Raw genomic sequence first — 15,121 nt, forward strand, 5'->3', positions numbered from 1 at the left:
GTTGCAAGGTTTTTTGTTATTTAAACTTCTTGCTGATAGTTTGAGCAGCTTGTTGAAATTCTCTGCTCTTGTGCAACTGCAGTATTGTACCTTTTACTGAATGGAAGGCATTTGTATTCTATTTTCCACTGGCGTTCCACAGGTATACTGTTATTTGATTGGGCAGTTTGTCTGTAGCTCTCCTTTTTCTTTTTCTTTTTATTTTCAAATCAGCTTTACTGCACTTTAGATGGTATTGAACTGGGTTGCCTTTATTTAAAATTGCCCTTGAAGTTCTATGACACAGAGTATGCTTTTAGTTAGAGACTTGCTAGCGATCTCCAGGTGTTTGTCCCGCAATAGTTTTTTATATCAATTTCATTACACGATGTATCTTATTTTTCTCGTAATATTTGAAGGTACACTAGTTCAGAAATCTTCTAAATATTTAGGCAATGATGCCATGATTTTTTTTTTTTTTGGGTTCAATTGGTAACATCTAGGGTATCGTGATGTACAAACAATGGAGGGGCAAATCCAAATTGGGTTATACAAGTGGCTCGTTAAGATTAAGGGAACGTTGTGGCCCACACTTTGAATTTTTTTTTTTTTTTTTTTAAAAATTGTAAGGTTTGGGGCTTGAATTTCAATCTACAGTCTAAAGAAGAGTTTAAAAAATTTTACTCCAGAGAAATTTTAAATCTCTTTTAATGGTCAACTTACATAAAAATAAGTTGATTTTATAATTCACTTGAAAGAATATATTATTATTATTGAAAATTTCTGATACGATAATTCTCCTAAATCTTATTTTGTCTGACCCCCCCCCCCCTTCCCTCTCTTTTTTGCAAGCTTCTCTCCTCCCCGCGGGCCTGGGCCCCCAACTACTGAAGGACCACCAGATAGGGCCTTTCGTTTTCCCCTCATCATCAGCCCGAACTCCATGCTGGACGCCATTGGAGATTCTGTTAGGATGGCGAATTAGAAAGTATCTACTGTGGAACCTGAAGTGTGAATATCCACAAAACTACGATTACAAACGTTATGGCCATAAAGTTAGAAATATCTACTCTGAAACATGACTTCCAAAAAGGGCATATAAATGAGAAAAATGTACCCTATACAGACATTCTCAAATCCAGCAAACATGGCATAACGCAGTGACTAGGCATAAATCAAGAAGCTGTATTCATTTTCCTCCCCGGGCCATGCCATGGCCGTTAGTTCCAGATAGAGGAGTTGAATTACTTGTCATCTTAAATCTCCCATCAGCGTTTCCAAGAACATTAAGATCTTCAAACAGTCTATATGATGGAATAAAGGGCTTGTGTCCCCCAGGACCAAGCCGTGCATCTCCATTTGTAGCTGACACATTGCTTCCACTTACAGGAGTCATGCTCGTATGCTGTGAAGTTCTGGTTCCTTGTGAAGAGATGGATGATGTGGCTTGAACTGTTGAATATGCATAAGGAGATCTAGACAAAGGATTCGGGTTGCTAAAGTAACCAGGTGTGGCGGCCCATGGTGGTGGAGGGTAGCCAGTAGAGTATTGGTCAAGCGTTGGTTGAGCTTGGGGCCTAAACTGTGATTGAGGATCATGTTGGCTATAAAATTGAGAATGATACTTAGACTGCGGCATTTGAGACTCCTGTGCTAATTGTTGCTGTTGCGGCTGCGGTTCAAACTGTCGTTGAGGCTGAGCTTGAGGTTGAGCCCAAGGAGTAATGTAACTATTGACGGACTGGGATTGGTTATAAGCACGAGACACAGAAGAGTTGTCATCTCCTGTGCTCAGTGCGGTCCCCTCGTGTAGGTTTTGCTTTAAGGAAGTAGATGCCTGAGGCGGGGCGGGTGGCATACTAGTTGACAGCGTAATGCTCAAGAGGTCTATCACATCTTGCTCTTTTGTAGTTCTAGCTGGTGCTGGTGGATCAGCAAGAACTAAAGCATCGCTCATGCCCAGGGTGGAAGATGCTTCCTGAGCTCTCATATCGCTGCTGTTACTTAGAGTGCCACCATCACTGCCTCGCATGGTTGAAGCTGGAGTAGCAGATATGTTTATCTTTGAGTGCCTGCAATCACAAGCAAAATTTTAGAAGAAAACATGAATCAAAGTGGAGAGAGCCTTTTGGATGCAGACCAAACATCCAGAACCCCAAACAGCAAGGATACCATCATGTATCCACAAGTCCCAAGGTTTCTTCAAACATTTAGTGAATGAATCCAAGAACTTCAAAACCTAAACACATATTACTAGCATTACAAAAAACAACCAACGGAACAATGAGACTGCCAATCTGTCATGTGAAGTTGATGACAAGTATAGCACATGAAATACAAATATAAATGAAGAAATACCTTCGTGCCAGCTGTGCGAAGTCATCTTCCTCTTCATCATCTTCATCAATCTGAATCCTGGGAACTGGTGAAGGGTTACCATTAGTTGTTTCACTCCCTTTTACAGCATTATCTTGTTTGATGCTAGAATGATGTTTGTCATTCAATTGGAGGTTGTGATTTGTCAATTCAACTGGCAGAGGTAAACCAGATGCTATAGCATCATGTTTTGCTAGCACATTTTGGAGGTTATCATTTAACTCCAGGCCCTGAGCTAGAAGTTCTTCATCCCTAGCACAAACATAATACACAGATCCACAAGCAAACCACTTCAGCAAGAACACCCAGTGAAACAGCAATACATGCAGAGACCAAAATACACGCGCGCGCACACAGAGACACAGAGGGAGTGAGGGAGGGAGGGAGGGAGAGGGAGAGAGAGAGACCCTGTAGTAGTCAACATCTGCATCAATTTCTTCTGGTTGGAACGACATTGCTCAACAAGATCAAGTATCACTTCATCTTTTACAGCCTACAGAGAAGTAAATGTGAGGAAATTTTCTGAAAATTTCGGAACCATGAACAGAATAGAGAGTTTTCTACCGAGCGATCACTTGGATTGACAGCTTGAAGCATGTCAGCTAAGAGATCCAGAACATCGCGCATAGACCCTATGTTTGACAAACTATAACCACAAAAATAATCCAAAATCAAACTATAAGCTAACAAAAAACATAAAGTGAAACGTAACAGACATAGAACACAAGATTTAGGAATATTGTGTAAAAATTTCGAAGGTAATTTTAACCTTAAATTTTCCATTTCTGCAGCCATGGCTTCATCAAGCCTAGTAGAGGAATTGCTTGGCATTCCATAGCCAGGCTGTGGATGTCGTGGTGTTGGATGCGTCATAGGAGGTGTAAATATAGGAGCTGTATCTAATGAACGCTGGGGAAAGCCCACACCGGAACGCTGATACATGCAGAATCACAAATAACACATAATAATCAACGTGGCTGCAGGGTGGCTTATGCCAAGTTAGGCAATAAACAGCATTCATAGAACATTACCAGGTAATGTGGTATTGCTGAAAAAAGGTCATTTGTCAGCTTCATTAGAGTGCCTTCAAGGACTGCTATAGTCTACAATGTAACATCATGCTTACATTGTTCTCTCATTTTTATTTTTTTTTATTGTTCATTATACATAAGCTATACAACTTGCTCTTTCTTAATTTAATAAATTGTTATTCCATGAATCCAGTTTATCTTTAATAAATTCTATTACTTTTGAGTTGAGGGTGTATCAGAAAAAATTCTGAAGAAATATGAAAAAACTGAAGCAGCACAATTCACCATATAAAATAGCTATCACCAAAATAAAATTCAGATAATAAAATCATTCAAAGATTAATGGAATCAAGTAATAATAGCAGCTTTAAGCAAACAGTCAGCTGTAATCCAAAATTGGACTTACCCTTAAGTCCTCGTACGCCCAGTAATATTGGGGATATTTCCCTCCAGGGCCACCAAATGCCTCTTGCCAAGAGTCCAACAACATCAGTATTTTGTCTCTAACATGCATATCAGTCTGAAAAAAGAGTTGAAGGAACTCTATTGGAATGAATCCTAAGTGACAGGTTAAGCATGCATCCATCCAGAAAACAAATAAAGTTGAGATACTTTACAGGTAGGGAAATGAAGGTCCAAAAAAAAACTAAGATTTAAAAAAAGAGAAGAAAACAAAACAAAACAAAACCACCCTCAATTAAATGACTTTTGAGGGATTTAGGTTTCATGGGTCATATCTTTGTTAATGCTGAAAATAGGTCACATTAAGCATTGCGAAGGCTCGTCGTACTTAAAGAGTATATAAACTTCCACAGTCTTAGCAGTGCAATTGCACAGCATTATTAAAAAGATTTTCTAACTACTCCCAACTCCATAGCAGCATTTGACTATTTGAATGTGATCACTATTAGAGACAACAAACTTGTAATTTGTCCTCTGCCACCACCCAAGTTACATACTCTATGGCTCATGCCACAGGCAATGCTGTTTTCATCACCGGTAGATCATATACGGACCCATGAAAGATTCGAAGTTGTAATTTAACAGAAGCACCCCAATGAAGTCACCCTACTTTCTTATTCAAATATGCAATATCACGAGCAGAGGATATCTGACTCAAACAAAATCTTCTTACAATGAACTCACAGGCATGCAAATAACAGAAATCTAATTGAAGCCAAAATATTAGCACACTGTGTCATACTTTCAGAAATGGCTAGTACAGTCCCAATCAGGGAAAAAAAAAACACATGCAGAGTTCTAACGTAAGGGAAACTAAAATGTTTATCAACACTCAGACTCATAGTTCCTTGCAAACGAAGAAAACTTGCCTTTTTCTTTACAATTTTGACCATCTCCTGTAAAATGTTCCTATCAGCTATCTGAAAATGGACGTAATCACCACAATTCTTCACCATTGTCTCTAGAAGCTATACAATATATAGGGCCACGGTTAGCAAGCTGCAAAGGTGAAGTAGAGATCCAACAAAATAGAATTGAAACAAAAGCTTCGATGTATGCCAGCACCACGATTAAAAGAGACAATAGGAAAAAGAAAAACCAAGTGCTTGATACCAGTTCTAGTTAACAGCAACCCACTGACATTTGCAGCAAATAACAAAACAACTCCCAACCAACCCCCCCCCCCCCCCCAAAAAAAACCAAAAAAAAAAAGGACATGTTTTCTTTGAAGCATCATGTAAAGTGCAACTGAAGACAAGAATTCCAAATCAATTACCGTCAAGGCAAGTAGTTGAACTTTAGGGTTCTTGTGCTGCAATCTTTTCTTCACAGCTTTGACAACATCTTTTGCAAGCCTGAGCAGTATTTAATAAAAAAAAAAAAAAGAATAGAATGGAAGAATTCAGTGAATCCATTTCTTTCAGTCGGCAAAATGACGTAAAGATTATGAGTTTCCAACATGGATGAATTGGAAGGACTAGGACAAAGTACACAAAGGGCATGCCTAAGGTTTTCCCTTTCTATCTGTTCTTTGCCAAACACCTTAATGATATACTACGGAAGACCCAAGAGTTGATCCCCACGATCACAAATTCACAATTCAAAGGTAGGAATCATATGAGCAACAAAGCCCACCTCGTTCTCATTTATGTCAAGCACCTACCAACGCCATCAAAAGCTTGAAACTCCTCCATTTTAAATTCACAAGTTAAGTTCAAACATCAAATAAAAAAATAATTCCTTCTACCCGTGTTACAGACCCCTAAAAAACCCAAAAAGCACAGCCTTGAAATTCTAGTCGAATGGTAATATCGTACCAACATAAACAATATAACATATGCTTGTCAGCCTCTGTGGACTGAAATTCTAGTTTCCTAAATCTCAAAACAAAATTCACTGCACCAAAATTTAAAAAAAAAAAAAGGAAAAAAAGTCCAGAAAATCCAGTATTCCCCAGAAGAACGACAAAAAGTCAGCTTTTCAAGGAAAATTCAACACCTTGGACAAAAGGTGCCAAAATTCTGAGGACAGTTAAATTAAAAAGAAGAAGAAGAAGAAGAGGGTATTTGTATGCATACATAACCACAAAGAACGAAAAGTTATTTTTTTAAAAAAAAAAAAATACCACTGATTGGAGTTGAGGGTATCGCATATATCAATATTCATGGTCCAATCGGGACCGATCAAGAACTCGCTGGTGGCCTTCTCCACTCGAACTATTGCCGATGATGACGAAACTGTGGCTGTATTATAAGAAGAAGATGGTGAAATTGATGGCATCATCATTTTGTTCTTTCTTCCTCTTCCTCTTCTGCTTGGGTAAATTGGAAAGCTTTCTGCTGGACCGCTAGTAGAAAGAAGGATTAACAAGGAAGGAGAGGAGAATTGAAAGACTCGTCAGGGTTGTGGTTTGTCGTCAAGGGTTAAATTTCAAAGAAAAAACCAGCCTTAGCTATTTGCCAATAGTGGTATAATAATATGTGGATATTGGATGCATGGATTTTTTCAACTCACTGGTGCGGACTGTATTTCGTTTACAATTTATACAAATATAGAGCGAGAATTTAAAAAAAAAAAAAAAAAAAAGAGAGAGAGAGAAGAAGAAGAACCCAATCCAAGAAGAAGAACCCGTTTAATCTTTTGTGCTTTGCAGCTTCTTTCTTTCTTTCTTTCTCTCTCTCTTGTAAGAAACTTTTTGTATATAGTTGTAGTCCTTTGATGATGACGATACGATGCTAGTAGCGTATTCCCCTGTATTCTTCTTCCATTTTCCTCTTTTATGCCTTTGTTTGGGATTGGGGGTTTCTCTCTCCTAGTCTCCTGGTTTATCTCTTTCTTGTTTTTTGGTCAACTTTTTGTTGTAATAAAATATCTTTTCTCCCGAAATTTCGTTTTACCTTTTTCTTCTCTCCCTCTCTCTCTCTCTCTCCCCGCCCCCAGTCTATTGTTGTTTGCACAAAAATGGGAAAAAAAAAAAAAGAAAAGAAAAAACGAAAGATGAAGAGGCAGAGGAAGAAAACAGGAGAGATAAGTGACGAGAGTGGAGGTTTTTAGTTGGGTTCTTCAGCAGACGCGCCGCCCACTTTAATATTCTTTTATTTACTCCACTCCCCAGTCTCTTCCCCCCGCCACTGAATAATTAATAAATGGCACGACACTTTGATCCCATTTGGATTGTTATTTTTCAAAGTATTTTCATAAAAAAATTAGTGTAGTGATTTGATGAATATAAAATCAGAAGGTGTGAGAACTCGCAAAATTTACTTATTTAATCTCCTATTTCTAACTTATTTAATTATTTATTTGGTCTTTTACTCCGAATATTATTTTCTAACCTCTTGAGACCTAATTACATGGAAATATAGTTTCATTATGTTTTTAAAATGACTTGTTTCAAAAATTAATTTTCGAAAGTTCGTTTAGTGAAAATAGTGAACACGTCTTTGGAAATCTTGATCGATTGAGAGTACAATAGGTTTGAAATATTGGAGACATGTACAATGGACCTAAATTAGGCATTTTAATGTTTAAATACTCAAGTGATAGTTATTAGTACTATCGTTATAAGAATTTTTCAGAAATTTCGTCTTATCGCGCATAAATTGGAAGTACGCGTTTTTACGCGCGCGATTTAATTTAGGAACTTTAGACCCTTATTTTGGGACAATTTAAGAGTGAATAATAGTTATATGAATATAAGTGCATTAGAGGTTTAGTGCACTAGTGAAACAAACGCGCGAGAAAATCGAGCCCTAATCGCGCCAAACGCACCCTAATGTGAGTTGACTAATGGGTGATTTGAGGCCACAAGTTAATGTCTTCTCTTGGAAGCTTAGAAATCTGATCACACTCTCTCTCTTGCTCCCTCATCTGGCCGAACAACAAGCAAGAAAAACAGCTCAAGAGTTCTTCAAATTCCTCCATCAAATCTTCACCAAATCTTCTCTAATTCACTTCAAATTTCACCCACACTTAATATAACACTTGAGGAGTATTTTGAGCTGCAAAAGGGAGCTGAAAAGTCACGGTTTTCTGGAGCAAAGAGTGACCAAAATTTCTAATATAGTCATCCAAGAAGGTAGCAAATCATCCAACCCATAGATCTTAGTTTTTGTAAGATATATTGCACATATAAGGTTATATAATCATGTGGGTAGTCTTGTTTATGGTATAAAATGTGAAAGTGGGCTCTATAAACTCCCACTCTTGGGTTGTTGCTGATTTGTTGATTGATGGTGGATATATTGTTGGTTTAGTGGTTAAAATGATGGATTAATGGTGTGTAATTGATAGAAACTTCGTTGAGTGCAAGAAGCAAAAGTGACCGTTTTACCCCTGCTTTGTCCGACCATTTTTGTGCAAACTTTTGAAGCTCTAATGACTTGATTATATTGTTTACATGTTAGTGTGAGTGTGTACAAAATTTTATTGAAAAATAACATGATTTGGTTAGTCAAATGAATTGATTTCCAAAGTTAGCAAAACTGGAAAATGAATCCCGTATTGCCCAGGCAGTCATTTTGTATCGGCCATAACTCTTTACTCCGATGTCGAAATCAAGTGCTGTTTGCGGCACTGGAAACTAGACATTCCCAGCTTTCCATTGATACCAAATTCACGTTCTGGTTCCACTTGAGTGAGCCACACCATTCGATTGAAAATCACTGTACTGTTTCGTTTCTCTCCAGGAGACAGGACAGGACTTGTATCTTGATGCTCAAAAACGAGCTGTTTGTGGATAGAATTTCAAAATGGTTTCTTCTGATAAAATTCAGCTTTATGAGAGAGCTTTCCAACACCATCAACCACGCTCAATTCCAAGTTGAATTGAGTGAGTTGTGGCCATATTTCGAAACTGATGCAGTGAGTAAAAATCCTCTTTTGACTAGTTGAATGGCCTAGCTTGATTTGGGACTTGTTGTTTTGGAAACTTTGATGTCCAACATCTACCAAACTTTATATTAGATGTTCCTTGGACTTTGTTTTACAAATAAACCAGATTTGGGTTGGTTGCATTGGACAAAATGTTTAAAAAGAAAGAAGAGCTAGAAGACAGTTTTACCTTGGGAAATTTCTTGAATTTTGATGGTTTAGTTAACTACCTTCTCGTGTGAATTTTCAAATGAAATTTGATAGAGGAGTGGTCCTCATATGGAGGTTTAATTGTGCAAAATTTGGTGATATTCTAAGACCATTTTGATATGCAAATGATGCCCCGAAATTGCTCTTCGAATCTGGAAAACTTTTCCTTTTCTCTTAGCCGATTAGCCAATCTTTACTTGGGACTTGTCATTCGAAATTCTTGGTATAAATCACCTACCAAATACAGCTTGGATGTTTCTTAGACATTATCTATGCAAATGAACCATATTTGAGAGGTTTTTAGTGGCCAAATGTTTGAGAAAAGAAAAACAAAGGTACGAGGCAGATTGCCTTGGAAATTCTTGAAAACTTCAACAGTTTTGTTAATTGACTCTTCGTGCTAGATTTTGCTTGAAAATTTGCAGAGGAATAACCCCTATATGGTAGTGTAATACTGCTAAATTTGGTGCCATTCGAAGTCCGTTTCAGTGTTCAACCAACATCCCAAAGTTCATGTTTAAATCTGGAAATTCTTGATCGAGGAGGAAATTTTAGCCAACTTTGAGCTGCTATATCTTGGCGCTCAAAACTTTGATTCTTGTTCCGTTTGTTTTGTTTTAAACTTTGATTGTAGCTCTAATTGAGTTCTAAATTTCGGAGGCTAGTTCGTATTGTGTGAATTTTGCTGGATTTTCAAAGTTGGTCAAAAACCAACCCCGAAACTGTCATAATGGTCCCAAGCAGCAACTTTGAGTCAATTTTTGAATATCTTCCGTTTGGAATCATGGAAAAGTATCTTCTAGAAACTTTTAGTGCTTTTGAAGAAGTTTCCAACGGTATCAAGCTTTCTAATTATGGACCTACATAGTGCAAGATACGATTTTTCTAAATTGACACCCAAAACTGAAATTTGTCAATTTCTTAGAAAATGAGATTTTGGAAACTTGCCTTCTTTTTTCGATACCGATTGAACATCTTGAACTCGATTTCATGGAAAATGTTAGTCTCTCTCTTTAGACTTTAAAACTTTACTCTTGAACCTCGATTTACGAGTAATTGAGGTTCATTTTCATAAGATTTCCTTAGATTGCAGTAGCGTACAATCTTTCTCGATAATTAGAGATTCGTAGTGATATTGAGTGGTACTTGATTATTGTTTACTCAGGCACTCGAGGGAATCTCCAAGAGGAACTCGGAGCGGACACCTAAACGCTTGTTTGAAAACTACTCGTTTGTTTTGACTAGGTGAGTGTTCCATATAGGAATACGTAATTGAATAAGTTTAGGACACGCTTATTTCATGATTATTAAGTGTTAAGTGCTATGTGTTAAGTATTTACCATACTCATGCCTATTTAAGGAATCTATACTTGCATTGTATATCTACATGAATTGGTTAAATGATTAACCATATCAAATGACCATATGAACTCGATACATGCTTAACTTGCTAGATTGTTTACTTAGCCTACTTGATTTTGAGAAATGGAGTCGAGTGTGTACTTTATCGCACTCGTTCTCTTTTGAGATGAATAACTCATTGCTTGGAAATGCTCGAATAACATGACTTGGTATGCTATGGATGCATACGTCGTTGGAGTGAATCTTCTCGACTCTCACATGATAAAAATGGGATAACGGCCAATGATGGCCTATTCATTTGACAAATGCCTGTCAATTAACCGTCACTACTTAACCGTTAACCGTTAACCGTGAACCGTTTACTAACCACATGACTACTTGATTACTTGACTATTTGCTCACATGATTTCCAATCTACATGACTATTCGATATCCGTGAATTACATGCTTCCATGAAATCAACTTGTATTGCTTACGTGCTTACGTGCTAAGTATCTACTTGATTACTTGATTATCATGAATCACATGTTATATGAAGCTGTCCATCATTATTAGGCGAGTGTGTACTTTACCTCACTCGACCTACTCAAATGATGAATTTTACCTTTTGTCGAATTACTTGGTTACCTGTGCATGTTGTAAGCTCTAAGCTGAACTTGGGCCCTGCCCTTGGTTACTGACCTACTCGAGCCAGGACTGGGCTCGGTCGGGTAGGTTGGAACCCTGGGCCACCGTTTCGGTATACTCGAGTATTATCACTGGAGGGATAAGGTGATGGCCAGACCGTACCGTGGGGATCCGGAAGTCATAAGGTACAGATGACCGACAGAGTTCCACTGGAACACCGTATCCTACAGTATATGTTTACCTGGTATCATGATAATTGTTTCATGCTAAAATGTCAATATGAAATCCTGAGCTATGCCTGTAATAAGCTCCAATCACTCGTGAACTATACATGCCAATGTCTTGAACCATAATAACTGTCTCATGATAAATGTCTCATACCATGATAATGTCTCAAATTACCGTACAATGATTATCACCTCATGATAACATGCCATTGTGTAACCTTGAACCATGCATATGATATGCCAAATCTACTTGATTTATTTGAACTGTTAGAGTGTCTTGGAACCTCATTGGGTTGTGTAGCTTATCCCACGTTGTGGTTTTCTTTTACGGGGTTCGAGACCAATAGTGCTCGTGAGTAGTACTAGATTGCTTTTTTTTTGAAAATTTTAAATTATATTATAATGGATGGCTATTGTACCATTTTCCGTTGGGTTGTATTTAAGCTTGAAAGCTGTATAATTATAAGTGTGAGATATTTGAATTACTTTAATTATGTATTGAAGTTACTTAAAGTATTTCGGGCTTTTGAATGATGGATTGTAGTGAGTCCTGGCGAGAGTTGGGCAGCCGTCCCGCGGATAGGGGTGGGCAAAAAAATCCGAAAATCCGAAAACCCGAGAGATCCGATCCGATCCGCACCGAAAAATCGGATACCCGATCCGATTTCAATCAGCGGATCAGATAGGGTCGGGTACCCTAAATATTCGGATACGGATACGGATCGTGAAAGTGAAAACCCGCGGGTACCCGACCCGGGGGTATAATATATAAATATTAAAAATATAGGGATAATTGTATAATATTTTAAGTTATTAACCCTAAGTTCCTAAGCTAAATCAATCCATCGGTCATCCATTCAGAGTTTAGCCTCAGCTTCAGCCGACACTCTTCCGTCTTCACTCATTTCATTTTCTTCTTCTGCTTCTCGACCTCCTTTGTCCATCTCTTCAATTTTGTCAAGTTGAACTCAAGCCTGCAAGCCTCAGCCCTCAAGCAGACGATTCAACAGTGTTTCGATTTCGATTTCTCAAGCCTCAAGCAGAAGCTGTAAAACGCCGACCTTCTTCATCTGCAAGTTTGGACCTTCTTTAATTGATGGCTATCCAGCTTCTTCAGGTGATGGTGTATATTACGTGTAGGTTTGGACTTTATTAAAATTTTGGTTGGAGTGATTACAGTACACTACTCCTTGCTCGATGCTAGGAGGTGTGAAATTGTTGTTACAATACCTCTTTTGATGGCTTTCTATATTCTTGGCACTTCCACTCCTTGTGTTAATATTGCTTCGACACAATACCTCTGTTTAGGTCCCTGTTATGTGTTTGGCAATTCTCCAGCTTCTCTATGCTCCTTGCACAATCAATCTGTTTTGTTAATCATTTTGATTACGCACTTCAGGCAGTTGCTTTTGGTTTTTGATAGGGTACTCCGTGACTCTGGCCTTCCTACTTAATACTACTGTGCCATAATACAGAGTGGTCAGGGGTTGAAGTACCATTCCCTAATGATGCAATTATCTTTTCTTTAATTTGTTTGTGTTTACTTTTGCTAGCTATCCAGTGATTGCAAAATGCAAAGCATACTACAGATATGTATGCGTATCAAACCCAAACGAGCTAGTATATAACCAGAGAATGACTATTGGAATTGTGGAATTGGTTTATAAATTGGTTTAAAGCAATTTATAGATTGAAAATAGGGGCGGGTACCCTATGACCCGCCCCTATTTTTCGGGTATCCGAGGATCGGGTACCCGAGGGAGCTCGGAGCGGATTAGGGTCAAAAAAATAGTGACCCGACATGTTAGGGTCGGGTCAGCCAATTACCGTTCGGGGCGGGTACCCGACCCGTGCCCACCCCTACCCGCGGATACCCTTTGATTCGCCTTAGGGAGAAGTGGGGGCGTCACAGAAGGTGATTATAAAAAAATTAGTATAGTAATTTGATGAATATGAAATCAAAAGGTAATTAAGAAATAAGTTCACGTACCCAAAAAAAAACATATTCTCTGAATGATGCTCAGGGACGGTTGTACACCAATTCATCGGTAGTTCCTTAAACCGCATACTAACAAAGAAATTCTCAACCTTTCTTCTTCAACATTTCTCTACGACTAGTTAAATATCGTACCATTACAACAATTGCTTAATCTATTAACACCTTTGTTCTTGCATGAATTAATGGATGGTGCACTTGGAGAAAAGCCACCCGAATTTTGGTTCTTATCAAAATTTGGAGCAGTCCAATGAACAAATTCATAAGATCTTATTCTTCTTGAAATTAATTTTTAAAAACAAAACAAAGAGGGAGAAAAATGAGATAAAGAGGTTGGGGTTCTCATAACTATTAGTACATATACAGATTAATATGGCATATGTAGACACTAGAATATTAACACGCGAACACTATATTAGTATACTATGTACTAAATTTTGTGTCATATTTATTGCTGGGATAATTTTAGAAACCTTTCCCGAGATTTCTAACTATTTCACTAGCCTCCCTCCAGATTTTAAAAACTACACTAATTTCAATTGAGATTTATTATCTTGTAACATCTAAACCCAATCAACAATTAAAAAGTGATATTAAAATAGAGAAGATAATATAATTACACCATTGCCTTCATCTACTAAATTATTTAACTAATTTAGCGCCGGTTCAAACATTAAATAAAACATTAGAATTTATTGTTTTATTATTGGGGATTAAACCACATATGGCATGTAAAATAGTATATCATTCTACGTATTTCACTTAATGTAAGATTCAAATTGCTCTTTTCAGTTACAAATCCATTGTCAAACATTCTGAACAATAAATAATAAAAAAATGTAATTAAAACATTATAAAAAGCGAATTTTAATGCCATAAAAATCTCAACATCTAACCTTAATACATTGATAAGATTATTTATAATGTTAAAGTTTGTTCTGAATTTGTTATTGATTATATTTGACAATGGGTATATAACTGAAAATAGTAATTTGAATCTTATATTAAATTAAAAAATATATTATAATATACTATTTTTTAATGCCATATGTGATTTAATTCATAATGATAAATAGAAATTTTAAATTTTTTTTAATGTGTGGATTAACATTCAATTAACTAAATAATGTAATAAATAAGGGGTAATAATGGAATCATATTATTTTTCTCTCATAATATCATTTTTAATTATTGATTGGGTCTGAATATTGCGAGATAATTAATTTTAAAATAGGTAAATATAATTTTTAAAATTTAGAGGGAGCCAGCGAAATAGTCAGAAAACTTATAGGAGGTTTCTCAACTTATCCCTTCACTGTCTTAGCGTTTACAATTATATAATAATGTAGCGGTCCCAGGATGCTCCATTTGTATCGTACGGGAGACGGCAGGGCAGAGCCGGAGCGTAAAGATTATACGCGAAGAAACGAGAGTGGTTGAAAGGCTTTGACTAAAAAGCCTTTGCTGAGGTTTGGAACAAAATTAAATTTTGGTTAAGCAAAGGTGGGCGTGATGTGATGCGCTAAGAATTGTGAGTGGTACAAGTCAAACAACATATGGATATATAAGAGAGAGGGATGTACTCTGGTTGGAGCCGCTTTTGTTTGTCATCTCACAACTTTCTTCTTCCTTTTTTTCTTTAATTGGGCGTCTGTTGGGCAATGGGGCGGGGTGGGCGCCAATATCACAACCACACATAATAAAATGGATGACTCGAACGAATTTCAACATGTTATAATTGGATAATATGTTAAAGGCATACCTGTGTGTGTAATTTAAGAATAAATTATTTTTTATATAATTTTTTAAATGAAATTAGGGCTGTTAACAGGTCAGATTTGAACTCGAATCAAGTTCGAATCATGTAATTTTTTTCGGATATGGGTTGAGAAATAATTTCGGTACCCGAACTTGGATCTGGACTCCGACCCAAATCCATTTATTCTAACAAAAAGCGAATCGGATACGGAATATAGGAT

The 15,121-nt window shown here is 37.2% G+C and overlaps 1 protein-coding gene and 2 long non-coding RNA genes across 3 annotated transcripts; 2 read left to right on the forward strand and 1 right to left on the reverse strand.

Annotated features, from left to right (window-relative positions):
- The first annotated feature begins 80 nt into the window (after positions 1 to 80).
- On the forward strand, positions 81 to 1,056 carry LOC140008217 (uncharacterized). Its single transcript, XR_011815600.1, has 2 exons — positions 81 to 142; positions 832 to 1,056. It is a non-coding gene; the product is annotated as an uncharacterized lncRNA (long non-coding RNA).
- On the reverse strand, positions 973 to 6,600 carry LOC113692696 (TOM1-like protein 6). The gene is made up of 10 exons (XM_027211187.2): positions 6,458 to 6,600; positions 5,974 to 6,195; positions 5,125 to 5,203; positions 4,718 to 4,816; positions 3,793 to 3,906; positions 3,125 to 3,288; positions 2,920 to 3,001; positions 2,763 to 2,848; positions 2,338 to 2,607; positions 973 to 2,051 (listed from the first exon to the last, which is right to left on the reverse strand). Exons 2-10 carry the CDS (start codon positions 6,132 to 6,134, stop codon positions 1,169 to 1,171), a joined length of 1,938 nt encoding a protein of 645 aa, XP_027066988.1. The 5' UTR covers positions 6,135 to 6,195; positions 6,458 to 6,600; the 3' UTR covers positions 973 to 1,168.
- Positions 6,601 to 7,687: 1,087 nt separating this feature from the next.
- LOC140008218 (uncharacterized) lies at positions 7,688 to 11,662 on the forward strand. The gene is made up of 2 exons (XR_011815601.1): positions 7,688 to 7,926; positions 10,096 to 11,662. It is a non-coding gene; the product is annotated as an uncharacterized lncRNA (long non-coding RNA).
- The last annotated feature ends 3,459 nt before the right edge of the window (positions 11,663 to 15,121 follow it).

Source organism: Coffea arabica, chromosome 6c, assembly GCF_036785885.1.
Source record: "Coffea arabica cultivar ET-39 chromosome 6c, Coffea Arabica ET-39 HiFi, whole genome shotgun sequence".
Classification (NCBI taxonomy): domain Eukaryota; kingdom Viridiplantae; phylum Streptophyta; class Magnoliopsida; order Gentianales; family Rubiaceae; genus Coffea; species Coffea arabica.